General features: G+C 47.1%; 1 protein-coding gene across 4 annotated transcripts in view; it reads right to left on the reverse strand.

Moving 5' to 3' along the window:
• Positions 1 to 238: 238 nt before the first annotated feature.
• Positions 239 to 14,195, reverse strand: part of vti1a (vesicle transport through interaction with t-SNAREs 1A) — a 91,740-nt gene continuing 77,783 nt past the window's right edge. For all 4 annotated transcript variants that reach the window (XM_088439739.1, XM_088439741.1, XM_088439738.1 and 1 more), the window contains one exon: positions 239 to 3,647. In XM_088439739.1, the coding sequence (XP_088295865.1) occupies positions 3,554 to 3,647 (94 nt within the window). In that variant the 3' untranslated portion in view covers positions 239 to 3,553. The remainder of the gene's footprint in view (positions 3,648 to 14,195) is intronic.

Consider the following 14,195-nt stretch of genomic DNA (forward strand, 5'->3'; position numbering starts at 1 on the left):
AAAAAAGATACACCATTTTAGTGGATTGATACTTGACTCAAAGATATGACAGTATCACCATACAAGGAAAAAAAAAACAACAAAAAAAACAAGATTTCGTCCACAATCTAAAAGTAGCTGAATTCAAACGATGACGGAACAATATTATGATATCGATTCTATAAGGAAAGTGATATCAACAGGATGGCACTTATGACATATTTAGCACAACGGGCAAATGTAAGTCAAGGGAAAGTCGTATATTTCACATTTTATTCAGAAATCACATCAAATCCAAACAATGGTCCATTAGTAACAACTGATACGCTTTGACAATGCAGCAATATGGAGTGCCACAATCAATATTTTGACACACAGGACACAAAGGATACCGATCGATTCGATGTCACAAAATATCGCGATAACAAAGCACATTTCAACAAAATGAACAGTGATAATCAACAGTTGATATTTTTTTTCCCACTTTCACACAGTTTAGTCACTTTTTTATTCACTATTCAATATTGATAGCGGTGACTAAAACATCAGGCAGCAGGGTATTCATTTCTCAGCTTTTTATTTGTTTTGTTGAGAATGTACTGGCGGGAGCGCCCCACTCAGGATTGGGGTGGTATGACATCAGGACTTCCTCAATTTTTTTTTAATGGTCTTGTTGGTAGCGGTAACCGAAATGGGGAAACGGGTGGGGGTGTAAACATTTGACATTTCAAGCAGGGGTATTTTAGCCGGAGCGCCCCACTCAGGATAGGGGTGGAATGACATCAGCAGGTGCACAGTATGAAAAGTTGGGGAGGGTGTGCAGATTGGTTTTTTTTTTGGTAGGGGAAACCGAGATAGGGAAAGGGGGTGGGGGTGGAAACACTTATTGGAAAATTCACCCCAAGGACGGGGGTGGCGTGACATCATCAGGGAAGGGGCTCGAAATTTTCATGCGCGTGTGTGTGTGTGTGTGGTGGTGGTGGTGGGGGGGGGGGACTGAGTGTAAACACTTGAAAATGTGTGCATACCTATGTGAAACAAGTCTAAAAGGTGGGGTATTAATTAATGGGGGGAAAATGTTGGAGGGAGGGATGGGGGGGGCACAAAACAACTTGCTGTTTTTACGCCTAATGAAGATAATGGGCCGGCGACAGTAATGACAAGAAAATAAAAAGATCTAAAAAGGAGACTGGGGGGATAGTAGGCGCACAGCCCCCCCCCCCCCACACACACACACTTCCCTGCCCCCCCCCTCCTCCCCCTCCCTCAGGTTGTCGCCGGCGCTCAATTATTTCCTTGTCAAGTGGCGGTGTTTTTAATGAGGCCCTGTGGGACTGACGTCTGTCAGTCAGCCCTGACTTTTTGACACCATTACAACTTCAAATAGAAGGCGCCGCCGCCCGCCACGCTCGTCTGACAGGCTGGGGGGGGACGAGGGGGGGGGCACGAGAGGAGGGAGACAGAGCAAAACACAAAAGCGTGCAGGTAGGATGAACACGCGCTGGCACGGGCGGTCATTAACCCGCCCCCCGCATGCACGTGGCTTCCTGCTTCACTTCCTGTTTCATGACAAGGCTGGGCGGCGCCGGGGGCCGCGCCGCCCAGCGTGCCGCGAGACGCTATTTTGTCCGTTGTTAATGGGGGACTTTGAAGATGATGATGGGAGGTGGGGGAAAGGGATCGGCGCAGGGGGAGGGGCCGCCCGACTAGAATTTCAAATTTGCCGCCCGCGCGACGGGAAAGGACGAGTTTCACGCCACATCACGAGATAGAAAACAGGATTTTAGAAAAAAAAAAAAAACAACTTCCAGGTAGCTCCCAAAATATACTCCACGGTTATAACCGTCATTCCCCAAATATAAGACATTTTTTTAGCCAGGGTTTGACGCACAGATGTGCAATAACATTATACAGACGAGGCATTCACTGACCGCTCGCAATGTGGGAAATCTCAAGCACACTTGACAAGCAACGAATATATAACTGAAAAAAAAAATACAACTGTGTTGAGCGCATTCAATGTTACGCTGGTGAGGCGTTCACTGACAGCTCAAAATGTGGGAAATCTTAATTTGCGGATATAAACACAAGAAATTATGAACATTTCAAGAAAATGATTTATTCTGTTTTGCTAGAATTTTTACATCGTTGCCAAAGTGTCGGTGGGTTCTACACGCTAACAGCACATTTCCACCATTTTCGACTAAAATGATGAAGCATGTGACATTCCCGTTGATATCTTATCGGATGGATATGAGATCTTACTCGAGGAAGCATTATTGGTATCGGACATGAAAAGTTTGTATCGCAGGTACTCGTATGTATGAAATGCTTTGAGTCATTGAGCAGAAACAATGGCAAGCCTGCTAGCTAGCGTTAGTACAACTACTAGCGCCGCCCGCGCTAATCTGCAAGTAATCAATTATGTTCGGCTTAGTAATTGATTCCTTAAGGTACTAAAGTACAAAGTAATCAATTTAGGTACTAATATATTGAAGTATATCAGTAATTAAGTGATTAGGTACTAAAGATTTGCAGTGATCAATTACTTTAAAGTTAGTAATGGATTAGGTAATAAAGTAAATAAAGTAATCAATTTTAAGTACTCGTGTACTGACATTTAATTCCGTTAGTGCGTAAATACAAAAAGTAAGGACTTTAATATTTGATTACCTAACGTATTTGTTTATTTCAGTACCTGTAGTAAGTATTTAAAGTAATCGATTACTTTAGTTACTAAAGTACTGAAGTAATCAATATTTTAAGGTTAGTAATGGACTCCTTCGGGAACTAAACTAGCAAGTAATAAATTTCTTTTAGGTGATACATTATGTTTGTATTTGAAGTAATTGATTACCTGAGGTATTAAAGTACAAAAAGTAATCCATTTTAGGTAATAATGTAAGGTATTTGATTAAGATAGCACGTCAGTACATAAAGTAAGTAATCAATTACTTTATTTCTTTAAATCCATTTAGTGTCAGCCGTGTTTACACCTTTCTTTGGCCAAACACCTGAAAAAAAAAAAAAAGAAATAATGAAGTACCTGGGACTGAATGTATGGGGAAAAAAAACGTTAAAATACGTCTTTGGGACTGAATGTGTTGAGTGATGCAAAAAAAAAAAAAAAAAAAAAGGATGTGAACATTTTCTGACCCCCATGGAAAAGACAGGTTGAGCACAAGATGACCGTTTTTTTTTTCCTATAAATAAATATCAGAATGACTGCAAGCTATACACAAAAAGTCCATTTAAATGTTGGATGCCATCCACCAATCACGGCAATTTCAGACCAACCGTCACGCATCAAGCTCTCTGCCGCCAATGAGTGGACGAGGAGACCCCCCCCCCCCAAAAAAAAAAAAGGGTTAGGCTCTGAATGGATCCCCGTCCCTGTGGACGCATGCCCAAGCATGACAGAGGATTAAAAAAAAAAAAATGGTTGTCAGCTATTGGAAAAGCTTGATTCATGGAGAGCATTTGTCCTAATTACAGGCCAACACGGCTTTTTGTCGCTATTCATCACGCCGGTGTGTGTGTGTGCGTGCGCGCGCGCGTGTGTGTTTTTGGAGGATCAGTGGCCCCGCAGATTGAAATAGATGGCCAGGATGATGGTGAGGACGATGAAGGATCCCAGGACGAAGACCAGCACGCGATTCTGAATGATCCTGCGGACACGCACGCGCACACAAAAAAAAGAAAAAACAAAAGGCCGGGTCACTCGCTTAGCATATGGCGCCGCATTTTACAACAAAAAAAGCTAACATGTTTATCATGCTCATCAAAGAAATGCTTGCTGTGAAATACATGGAACCCATTCACCGCCGTTGACGGAATTAGACGTCATAGACGCGGTTTTCCGCAGGTCAAAAACGGGCCAACGGAACGATCGCCGATGGAATCATTTCAGGCTTCAAAACGGCAAATTTCGTCGGAAACGTCACGAAAAATCACCCTGCCGAAATTTAACAGCCGACGCCGACTCCTCCCACCCGCTGGAACGCAATTTTCACAATTGTCTCTGCGCGAAAGCGGCGAGGAGGACCGCTTGTTTTCACTGGCGGCTGTGTGGCCTCCCCGTGTGAAAACCTTCCCACCAAATGGTTCAAAATTTGGCGCGAGGTCAAGAAATAACCGCGCCAAAGCTTGGAGTAAACACGAGTCCCACGCCAGTGCAGAGGTGCGCCTCCAAAAGTTTATTTGCGAGGCGGGGAGAAAAAAAAAAAAAAAGACGTCTCACTAGTTTGCTGGAAGTCATAAAAACAGCAAACTAATGATGGAATTTACTATAAAAACATTTTGACCAGGCCTGACTTTGGAGGAGGGCGGGGGGGGCATGGTAAAGTGTTGACAAGACAGATGGAGCGTTGAAGCATTCGCGCCTCCCCAAAAAAACTTCTCCACACTGGCTGCCGCTGACAAATGAGAGAATTATCACATTTGCTGACATGTGGAGGAGAGGCCGAGGTTGGGGGGGGGGGCGCGCGCTGTCCACTCCTCTAAGCGGGAGATGAATAGCCCCCCCGGTGCTGGTCATTTATCACCGGGGGGCGCTCAGTCACCCCGGACCGGACCGCCGCTCGCCATCTTGTGCTTACGTCTTGATTTTCACAATTTTCTCAGAAGAGCGTTGATCGGCGGTCGTGGGGGGGGGGGGGGGGGGCAGCCGGGGGAGGAGTTAAGCGAGGCCGCGTCTCGCCGCTAATTGTTGGCATGCATTATTTACTCTGATTATTTATCCCAGGAAAATAGCCAAATACCCAAGAGGAGGGAGGGAAAGCGGGGGTGCGCTCCGATGCTAATTTTGCACGCGAGGATATCGGGGGAGAGGGGGGTCCTGCAGGAAGACGTCCTAGCTTTAGCCTGGGAGCTAACAGAGGGAAAGACGAAATGCAAGGTGGTCTCCAAATTCAAAGATTCAATATTTTTCTTCATCAAAATCCTTTCTGGCTCGCGTGCTGGAAAACTGCCACAAATAAAAATTCAGAGCTGGATAAAATTAAACAAAATAAACGTGTACTACGTTGTGCAGAAGAGACACAACAAAACAAACAAACAAACAAAAAAAACTTGTTTCATGTTCTAATTCATTTGCTCTTAGTTTGAAATGAAATATGCACCGTTTCTGTTTTGGCATGAAAAGCATCCAATGAGATTTGCTGATACCTGCAGAAACATGACAACTTTTAATAAATCACATACGGCACATATATTTTTTCCATTTGGCAGAAAAAAGGGCTTCTATTTCTATATATTATTTTTCGATCTTTGGCGACTGAAGAAGCGCAGTTGTAAAACAATGGCATGAATGATCCCAACGATACGTATTGATGAAAATAATAGAAGAGAGTGAGCAGTTGGCCTTGCAGTCCATGTCCAGTCCCTTTCAACGGCAAGCAATATGCCCTCCATTAAAGTGATCAGTCAGTGGAAACGCTGTCTCCCGGCCCCGCGCGCTCGCTCGCTCTGGCACGCGCACGCGCGCACGCACGCCTCCGTCCCCCACCTGTCAAGCTCGCAGGACGGATGCGGTTTGATAAGTTGTGTTCGGTCTCGCCACGTGTCAGGACAGGATCAACGGGCGGCATGTTCTTCACACTTCAACTTCTCCCGGCCCCTCCCCCCCACCCACCTTCTCGCTTGCGTACGCGCCCAAGTGGAAGCCGGAGACACTTTTGCGCCTGTTTCGGGCCCAGCCGACCTGGACCCGCTCAGCAAAAACACGCATCGTGCATCCCGCCGTGACTGGCGCGTCGCAGCTTTTGTGCGCTGAGCGTCCTTTACGTACGCTCTGCTCACAAAGCAACAAACACATTAGTTTACACATGCCTTTCACCCCGACATTTGATGACGACGTTACAAAGTCGGCGTACACGAAGGCAGTCAAATTCAAAGGAAAAAAAAAAAGTCTGCTCAAACGGATTTAAGCCGGACCGGCTGGGTCTTAAATCAAGGAAAATTTGAGGGAAACTTGACAATATTTCATGACGCAGGCAGAGAGAGAGAGAGAGAGAGAGAGAGGAAACGAGAGAGAATGTGAAAGAGCAAGAGGGGGACTGAGCAAACAAGCGAAAACCGGGACGAGGGAGAGAAAACCAGACAGGGGAGAGAGAGTAAAAATGTGGGCGCGAGAAAGAGAGAAAAAAAGTGAAAGAATGAGTGAGTTGGATAGAGGACACAGAGTGAGAGACTAAGCAAACAAATGAGAGGGGGAGAGCCAAAACGAGAGAGGGGGTGAAAGAGAGAGAGTGTGAGACAGAAAGAGAGAAAGAGTGAGTTGGTGGGAGTGAGAAAGAGCTCCAGAGATTGAGCAAACAAGTGAGAGGGGGGAGATATTGTGAAAACCAGAAAACCACTGAGAAAGAGATAAGAAAGCATGAATGAGTGAGAGCGAGTGAGAGAGAGTGAAAATGAGGGAGAGGGACAGAGAGAGGGAGAGAAAGAGCGACTGGGCAAACAAGTGAGGGAGGGAAGAGCGGTCGAGTGAAAACAAGAGAAGCGTGAGTGAGTGAAAATGCGAGAGAGAGAGCGACAGAGTGTGAAAGAGCAAGTGAGAGACTGAGCACACGAGAGAGAGAGAGCGAGAGCGAGAGAGGAGGGCCCATCAGAGAGCACATGAAAATAATGAGGACTTTTCTGTCAGAAAAGATTTACAAAATCGTAGCAGTGTTATTAAAATTTAAAATCTCTCCTTTTTCCTCTTGCCCCTTCTGTTTCTCCTTCTTCCATCCTGCCCCCCCCCCCCCCCCCCCCCCCCCTTTCCTGGGCAGCCTTATTAGCCGTAATGAGCGGCATGCGCACCTAGCGGTCCGACCCAGATGACGCGCCCGCCGCCACCTTCCTTTGCCAGATGAATTCATTTAGCCGGCGCGCTTGCGACGTCGCCTTTCATTGACTCTGCCGTCCATTGCGAGGAACGCCCGGCGTTTCCGTTTTTTTTTTTCTCTTTTTCCTGCTTTTTTATAACGCGCTCGATCAATGAAATAACGCTTTGTTGCTTTTGCTGGAGGCCCATCCCACGGACGGCCGGGCTCCTCCCCCTCGCCGCCAAAAAGTTAGGCGCCCCGTTTCATCTCCCGCTCTGCTCCGCCCAAGAACATGGGAAAAGATAAACGGGGGGGGGGGGGCTGGCAAATAGCTTGGGTGATGCAAACACACGGGAGGGGAGGCGGGGGCCGCCCTCCGCTTCCTCGTCAAAGCTAACACAAATACACTTGTCCTTGCGCTCTGCATGCACAGATACGAATTCAAATAGAAATATTATTCAAAAAAATACATATACACAAAACACACTCACACACATACATTTATATTTTTTAGATTATATATTTGTATGGTTTATTCTGTATTATTGTAGTATTATTATTTATATTGTATTAAATATATTAAAGCAAATATTGTGATTATTTTATTTTAAAAAAAAAACTTCGAGCATGTGCAATAATTTAAAAATTTGCCCCCCCCCCCACTCAAAATGTTAAAATTTTTATTTTCTATATTAAGTCTATATTAAATCTCATTTTAACAAAGATATGATTGGTTTGGTTGTCTAAAGATAAAAACATTATTGATGTATCCATGACAATTACCGGTATCTGTAATAGTAGCACAATTTCTATATTTTTAGATACACTTGAAAACATTTTAAGCATCTTTTGATCTCATTTGTTATTTTTGACATGATGGTTCGGCCGCAAATGGCCAGAAAGAACATAACTACAACTAGCGCCAGCGGCTGTTGTTGTGACGCGTGAACGCAAAAGGTAAAGAAAGAAGATGAGGGGCGGCGCCGCTCGCGTTTCCCTTCCCTTGCCATGATTGCTCCCAAGGGGGCCTTCAACATAAATGATTTGACTTATTTGTTGATTTTTCTTTTCTCTCTGGAAGCCCCTTTGGAGCGAGGCCGCCGCCGCCGCCGCCGCCGCCGCCGCCGCCGCCGCCGCCGCCGTCTTAATTGCAAGCTGTTTACGCTAATGAATTATGTAAAGATGATCTCTTGATTCCCCGCAGATGGAAGCGCAAAGAGGCCAAGTCGCACCTTCGCCGGTTGAGCTGAGGCCTCCCCAAAGCCTAAAGCTCTTCATTAACGAACTTTATTTGATGTGTTTTTTAAGAGTTATTCAGATGTAAGTAGAACAGATGGCATTGTGCAAAGAAATAATGGCAAAAACATTTTGTGGTCTGATGAGACCCAGAAGAACGTGGACCAAAGTGATGGAAAGGCTAAAGTATGGAGAATTAAGATTCAAAAAGAAGCATGGTGGAGGCCATCTTCTAGAACATGTTCACTTGTCTTTTGACCCCATAAGAACTGAAAGGAAACAGGAAACTAAATACACTCTGTCAAGATGACAAGGAGCACCTGGACAAGGCGCAATTGGAACAGGGAGCTGATTGTTGCTTCAGTTTTGATGTTTTTTATTTATTAATGTCTTACTCTTTTCCAGATGTAATAATAATCTGATATATATTTGCCACCTTTGAAATAACAAAAACAAGTGTATTATCCATCCATTATTTGAAAGTCAACTCGTGAATAAATTGTCCTGTTTTGTTGAAAATGGCGCACGAATTAAATTCCAAACATCAAATGCCAACAGGTTTGACTTTTCCAAGATGAGCCGGATCAAGGTTTTTCTTTCGTTTTTTTTTCTTCTTTTCCCCCTCCCCCACTCGCTGGGAGCCGCGAACGGCGCGGAGGCTCTACAGGTTCATCCATTTTTAATTTTGGCGGCTAACAAGGCAGCAGCCTTAAGACTGGGACCCCCTTCTCTCGTGGGCCGCAGCCAAACGGAGACATAGATGAAAAGCAGAAAGAAGGATGCCGCGGAGGAAGAGAAAAGCCGCGCTGCCGCCGCTGCCCAAATTTTTCCGCCAGTTTTCTTTTTCTTTGCATTTCTTGATTCATTGCGCTCCTTTCGTCCCGTCAGTGGCGTAATATCTCGTCCCAATTTTCACACGCGCTCCATTTTCAATCCACACAAGCGTGTTTTTCGGTTCCAAGTTGTTCAACAGTTTATTGGCTTTATTTCGTACATTAAAGTCGATTAAAATCGTAATTGTACAGAATTATTGAAGCAGATAGAGATTTTATTATTACTTGTACTTGTTTTTAACCGGATTGTACTCAACAACTGACGCAACATCGACCAGAACTGAAAGGAAACAGGAAGACAGCGGGGAGCACCTGGACAAGGCGCAATTGGAACAGGGAGCCGATTGGCCAACGCAAGGACGGGTGGATGCAACGGCGCTAACGAGGAATACAAAAACATCAACAAAAGACCAAACAACCCAGAATGTGAAAAGACAAATCAAAACCCAACAAAAACCCCGACGCTGACCGGATCACAACGCGACTTCGCGTTACCGTACCCAAGTCATTTCTGAACGCGAATTTTTGGTTAGTAGAGCGGCTTTTTACATGTACAATCACGCGAAGCTCGCCTCCAAAACTTTCCTCAGTTTTGGCTAGCTGTCAAAAGCCGCGCGACGCCGGGCTACTCGAAGCCGTTGCGGCGACCTCGCGTCTCGGGGCCATCCGACGAGAAAGGCCTCTTAAAAATAGTCGGACACGCGTGCCTCCAGTTTCGCGCGGACACTTGCAAAAACACACGCCGTATCTACAGGATGTCCTTATTAGGCCGCACGCTAGCATGAAGTGTCTTCATAACGAGACGGTGGCACACCTTGCTCAAAATTGTCCCGAGGGTTAAGAAAGAAACTTTCCGCAATAGCCCACACAGCGTTTTGACATTTCACAGCACGGATGATGTTTACTACTAAGCGGAACTCGTCATTAAAGGAAGAAAAAAAACAATCCATAAATAAAAGAGCGGATCACGGTGAAGCGCCGGCGACATTTACGCAGTGAGACACAGGAATCCACATGAAAGTCGGGCAGCCCACGCCGAATCAAAAATAGCCTCCGAGGACAAAAGTGGAACGGCGAGAAGCTTCGCGTCGGCGCTGATGTGCGTTCGCGCGGGAGGCCGCGCGCGTATGGCGCCGGACTGCCAATTTGGGCCATGCCGGCGCCCTCAAACACCTTCGCCGTGACGGCCAACGAGTCAAAAAGTGCGCCAAAGACCTGAGCAACTTTACAAAGGAGTCAAGAGTAGTCCAAACATTTGTTGTGTACCGTACCCTCACTTTTCTTCCCAAAAATGAAGGCCAAAAGTATGGGCGAGTCCCAAAAATCCAAGCTTCGGAACCGTCGATGGTCTCGCGCCAGGCCGCATGGGCCGCACGCCAATTAATGACCTTTTGGAATTCATTTAGTTTCTCCCCACTTAACTTTACGCACAAAAAGATATCATTTACGGATATGAACACTAGAAAATATGAAGAGCGTAGGTAGACGAGATCGATTCTGTTGTTGTTCTGTGTTGTTGTGTTGGTGTGTCTTACACACCGTAACGCGGAAAATACCAGAATCTGACCCCAAAATTAAGGGCGCATATTATATTTGGGCAATTATGGCATGTGTGGAAGAAGGGGCTGCGTGACAAAAAAAGGTCGGAATAGACTTATTGAAGGTAGAAAGACAACCTCAGTTTTCTTGACGTCCCAGTTTTCTGGGTCTCGCTTTTGGTACATCCATCTGCCCCCCCCCATCCACAGAAAAAAAAAAAAAGGTGTGGCGTCCGGTTGCTCTTTGAGCGAATGTTCTCTCACCTCCAGAAGTGTCCGAAAAGTAATTTCTCTCATTTCAAAGCGAGGCGACGGAAAGATGAAAGACATTCCGAGGTGCGCACGCAGGTAGTGGCGTTAGCAGGGACAACCAACGGTGGAGAATGTCCTACAGCCCAGTGTTTGACACTACAAGGGAGACTTTAGTCAGCCTGAATAATCCATGCTTTTCCATTAAATTTGCACAGCGGCTTGCGTAGCCCCCTTACACCCACGTTTCCCTTTTCCCGTTCAAGCCGACAAAGGCAGAGACGCTCGGAAAGCAGAAAGAAGTTCGATTATCTGGAATAGACTGGAAAGTTGCCCGGTCCAAAAACGGTGTCCGCATAAGAACTTCGTTCACATCAGCAGTAATCCGGCAAGAATCAATTAGCTAGCTAGCAACAGCATGAAAATTAGACAGATGTTATTTTTCTTTTAAACCTATATATTATATAAGACACACTTTTGCATAAGACGCACCAGTACTTTGGCAACAATGTAAAAACGAGAGCAAAACACAACAAATCTCATACTCCTACGCTCTCCATATTTTCTTGTGTTCATAGCCGTAAGTGTGTGTCAGATTTCCCACATTGTGAGCGGTCCGTGAACGCCTCACCAGTGTAACGTTGAATGCGCCCCAAGCAGTTATTTTTCCTTTTGCTCACGACGCAGCTCGAGTTCGTTTTACTATAAATACGCAAAGTTGCGCAGCATCCGTGTTTCACCGAGCTTATGATTGTGTGTATATGTTAAAAGACCGCACTTAATAAAGGAGTCAAATGGAATACCACACTTTTGGCCTTCATTTTTAGGAAAATGTGTGTCTATAAGGGGAATAACGACAAATTTCAGACAGGTTTGGGTGACAAAATACGCCCGGGTCAAAGTGACCCACGGACATCCTTGCCGTTCCCGATCATCTACTATTAGGAACAACCGAAATCAATCGACGGTTGCGTTGCGTCAACTTCCGATCGATTAGCAGCGGAGCGAGGCGTTGGCGTGTCGCTGATTGCGTTAAAAACCGGACGGTCGCAAACTTAAACCTGAAAAGAAGCAAAGGAAAAAGTAGTTTCCTTCCTTCCTTCCTTCCCCCGCCGGATGCGAGAACTCTTTGCATCCCGGCTTTTTTTTACAGCGGCATCGGCGTGGGCGTAAAGCGCCCGAGAGATGCAGATCGGCAGCTTCACCTTTGGCGTTTGCTGCCGAAGCGGGTTCAAAAGTCAAGGGGGCGCCCGGGATGCTTTGGGACTTTTTGGAAACGCGAGAGCCGATCCATATTTGCGGGAAGGCCTGCTGAAATCTCACGCTATACAACGGTCGGGCGCGGGGGGCTGGGGTCGAGGTGTTCGTTGCAAGCGCGCGAGTCCAGGAGAAGCCGCGTGACCAACAAATCCACAAACGACTGTTTTTTTTGGTCGCTGGTCAGCGGTCCGAGGCTCACTATCTGTATTCGAGTGTTCGCCACATCACAGGCCGGCAACCATGCAAAATTCATGGAGGAACTGTCCATCAAGTATTCATGATCAGGGTTTTTTTTTTCTTTTTTTTCTCCTCGCGGTCACTGAGAGAGTTCCCCCAAGAGCAAACACCAAAGAGAAAAGCAAACGACGGAGAGATGGAGTCTGAAGGGGGGGAGGCCAAAAGGTGGGGGGGCTAAGAAAAGGCCCCAAACATCTTTGGGTGTAAAATATTGCTCTTTTTTTGAGGGGCTGGGACCTGAAAGCCAGGCGGTGCTACGCGGGTCCCCGGGTATCGACGCAAACTTGTCGGCGGTTTGCGCAGCCCGCCCCCCGCCATTAGTCCTTCGCAAAGTTTCCAAAGACACCCGCGACCGGCGAGTGCGACAAATCAACTATTTCCGGTCGGGTCGACGTAACGATTCCGAAGAACGCCGACGCTCAAACTGAGAGCGGAGCGCCGGCAAAAAGTACGAGGTCAGCAACGTCCCCTCCGGCCTTGCTGACCGGCCGGCGCATCATCACAATCGCCTTCTTCCGCCGTCCCCGCCACCGAACGGCCCCCGCCGATCAAACGGGCAAATACCTCCCAGGTCAGCAAAAGGCCTACCCCGCGTCACTTAACAATGCGGCATTTAAACATCAGACGTATGCAAAGCGGCCGGTACACGGGGGGAAAGGAGAGTTGTGGGAAGCGAAGCCTGGACCGGAGAGATAATGAGCACGGGGGCGCGCCCGCCCGCCCGGGGAGCGCGCCCGCCCGCCCGGGGAGCGCGCCCGCCCGGGGAGCGCGCCCCGCCCGGGGAGCGCGCCCGCCCGGGAGATATTTAACGGCACATAAGTGCGCTTATAAATTTAAGTGAATATAAGCAACTATAAGTGTGCTTATGCCTGTGTGTAAACAAGGAGGACTGTTCAAATAACAGACAAGAGGGTAGTCGAAGCTCATTGGTACGCCATTAGCCAATTATTCCTTCGGAATGGCCGAAGCCGCTTGCCCGTTTGCTGCCGGCGCTGGACAAAAGGCCTGAAAAAGTCCGACGGTAAAACCTTGAAAGTACGGATGGGTGGACCTCTCCAGTTAAGGAATCACGTGGGGTGAAAAGGTAAGAGGTATTTTTTTGTCGGTTTCTTGCTTGGTTAACCGACTGACCTGCTGTCAAAGGCGCCTTTGTGATGGCGCGCTGGCGGGAGGCCCGTCAGATCCGGGGCTTGTCTGTCTCGCGGAGAGGGAAGAAAAAAAAAAAAAAAAACAACACGGTATGCCGTCTGCGGCAGGAATGTGCAGACAGTCTGACTGGTGTGGCCCATCCTGAAATATGTCCCAGGAATTACCTGCTTGGCACGGGGGCATGAGACTTTTAACGGCGCCGTTGCGAGATTGGCCGGCCGTACGTACGGCTCCTTTTCCAATGTTGAGGCCGGGGACGACCTCGGCGAAAAATAGCCTTCCCCGCACACGAGGCGGTTCCGCGACTTGAGTCTGGGTGGCGTTCGTACGTGACCGACAAACGACAAACGGCGCAATTCTGCGCTCGAAAAGAATGGAAAAAAAACACTACAACAAAGAGCGAGCCCATCCGTCGCGGGGCTGTCCTTAACACAAACGCTTATAGTCCGAAGTTAAGGGTACTAACATTAGTACGCAATACTTAATTTCTCTTAGTCCCGGTCGATAAAAGTCAAACCCCCTTTTTTAAATTCAATTTGGGCGAATCTTACAAAAAAACGGCACGATAAGTCAAGCCCTGACACACATGACATAAATTCTCTGAAAAATTCAGCACCAAACCCACTGCAACCACCGAGTACCATTATTGTTCCATTTGGTTTCCCACTTCGCCGCCTCACGAGTGGAAAAACTTGATTGTCGGGGCAGTCCGAACGGAAGGCGGTCTTAGGGCGGCTAGCGACGTCAGGCGGCGCTCGGCTCGGATGACGAGCGTCTCCCGAATCAAACGGCAAACAGCGAGAAAAGTTCTGACGGCGCCGCGTTGCGCTAAATCCAGATCACAACTCGCACACTGTACACTGTAAAAAAAACAAGAAGAAGAAGAAGCTGCCGGAGACGAAAAACAA

Source organism: Hippichthys cyanospilos, chromosome 17 (assembly GCF_059441005.1).
Source record: "Hippichthys cyanospilos isolate Australia breed blue-spotted pipefish chromosome 17, RoL_Hcya_1.0, whole genome shotgun sequence".
NCBI classification, from domain to species: Eukaryota; Metazoa; Chordata; class Actinopteri; order Syngnathiformes; family Syngnathidae; genus Hippichthys; species Hippichthys cyanospilos.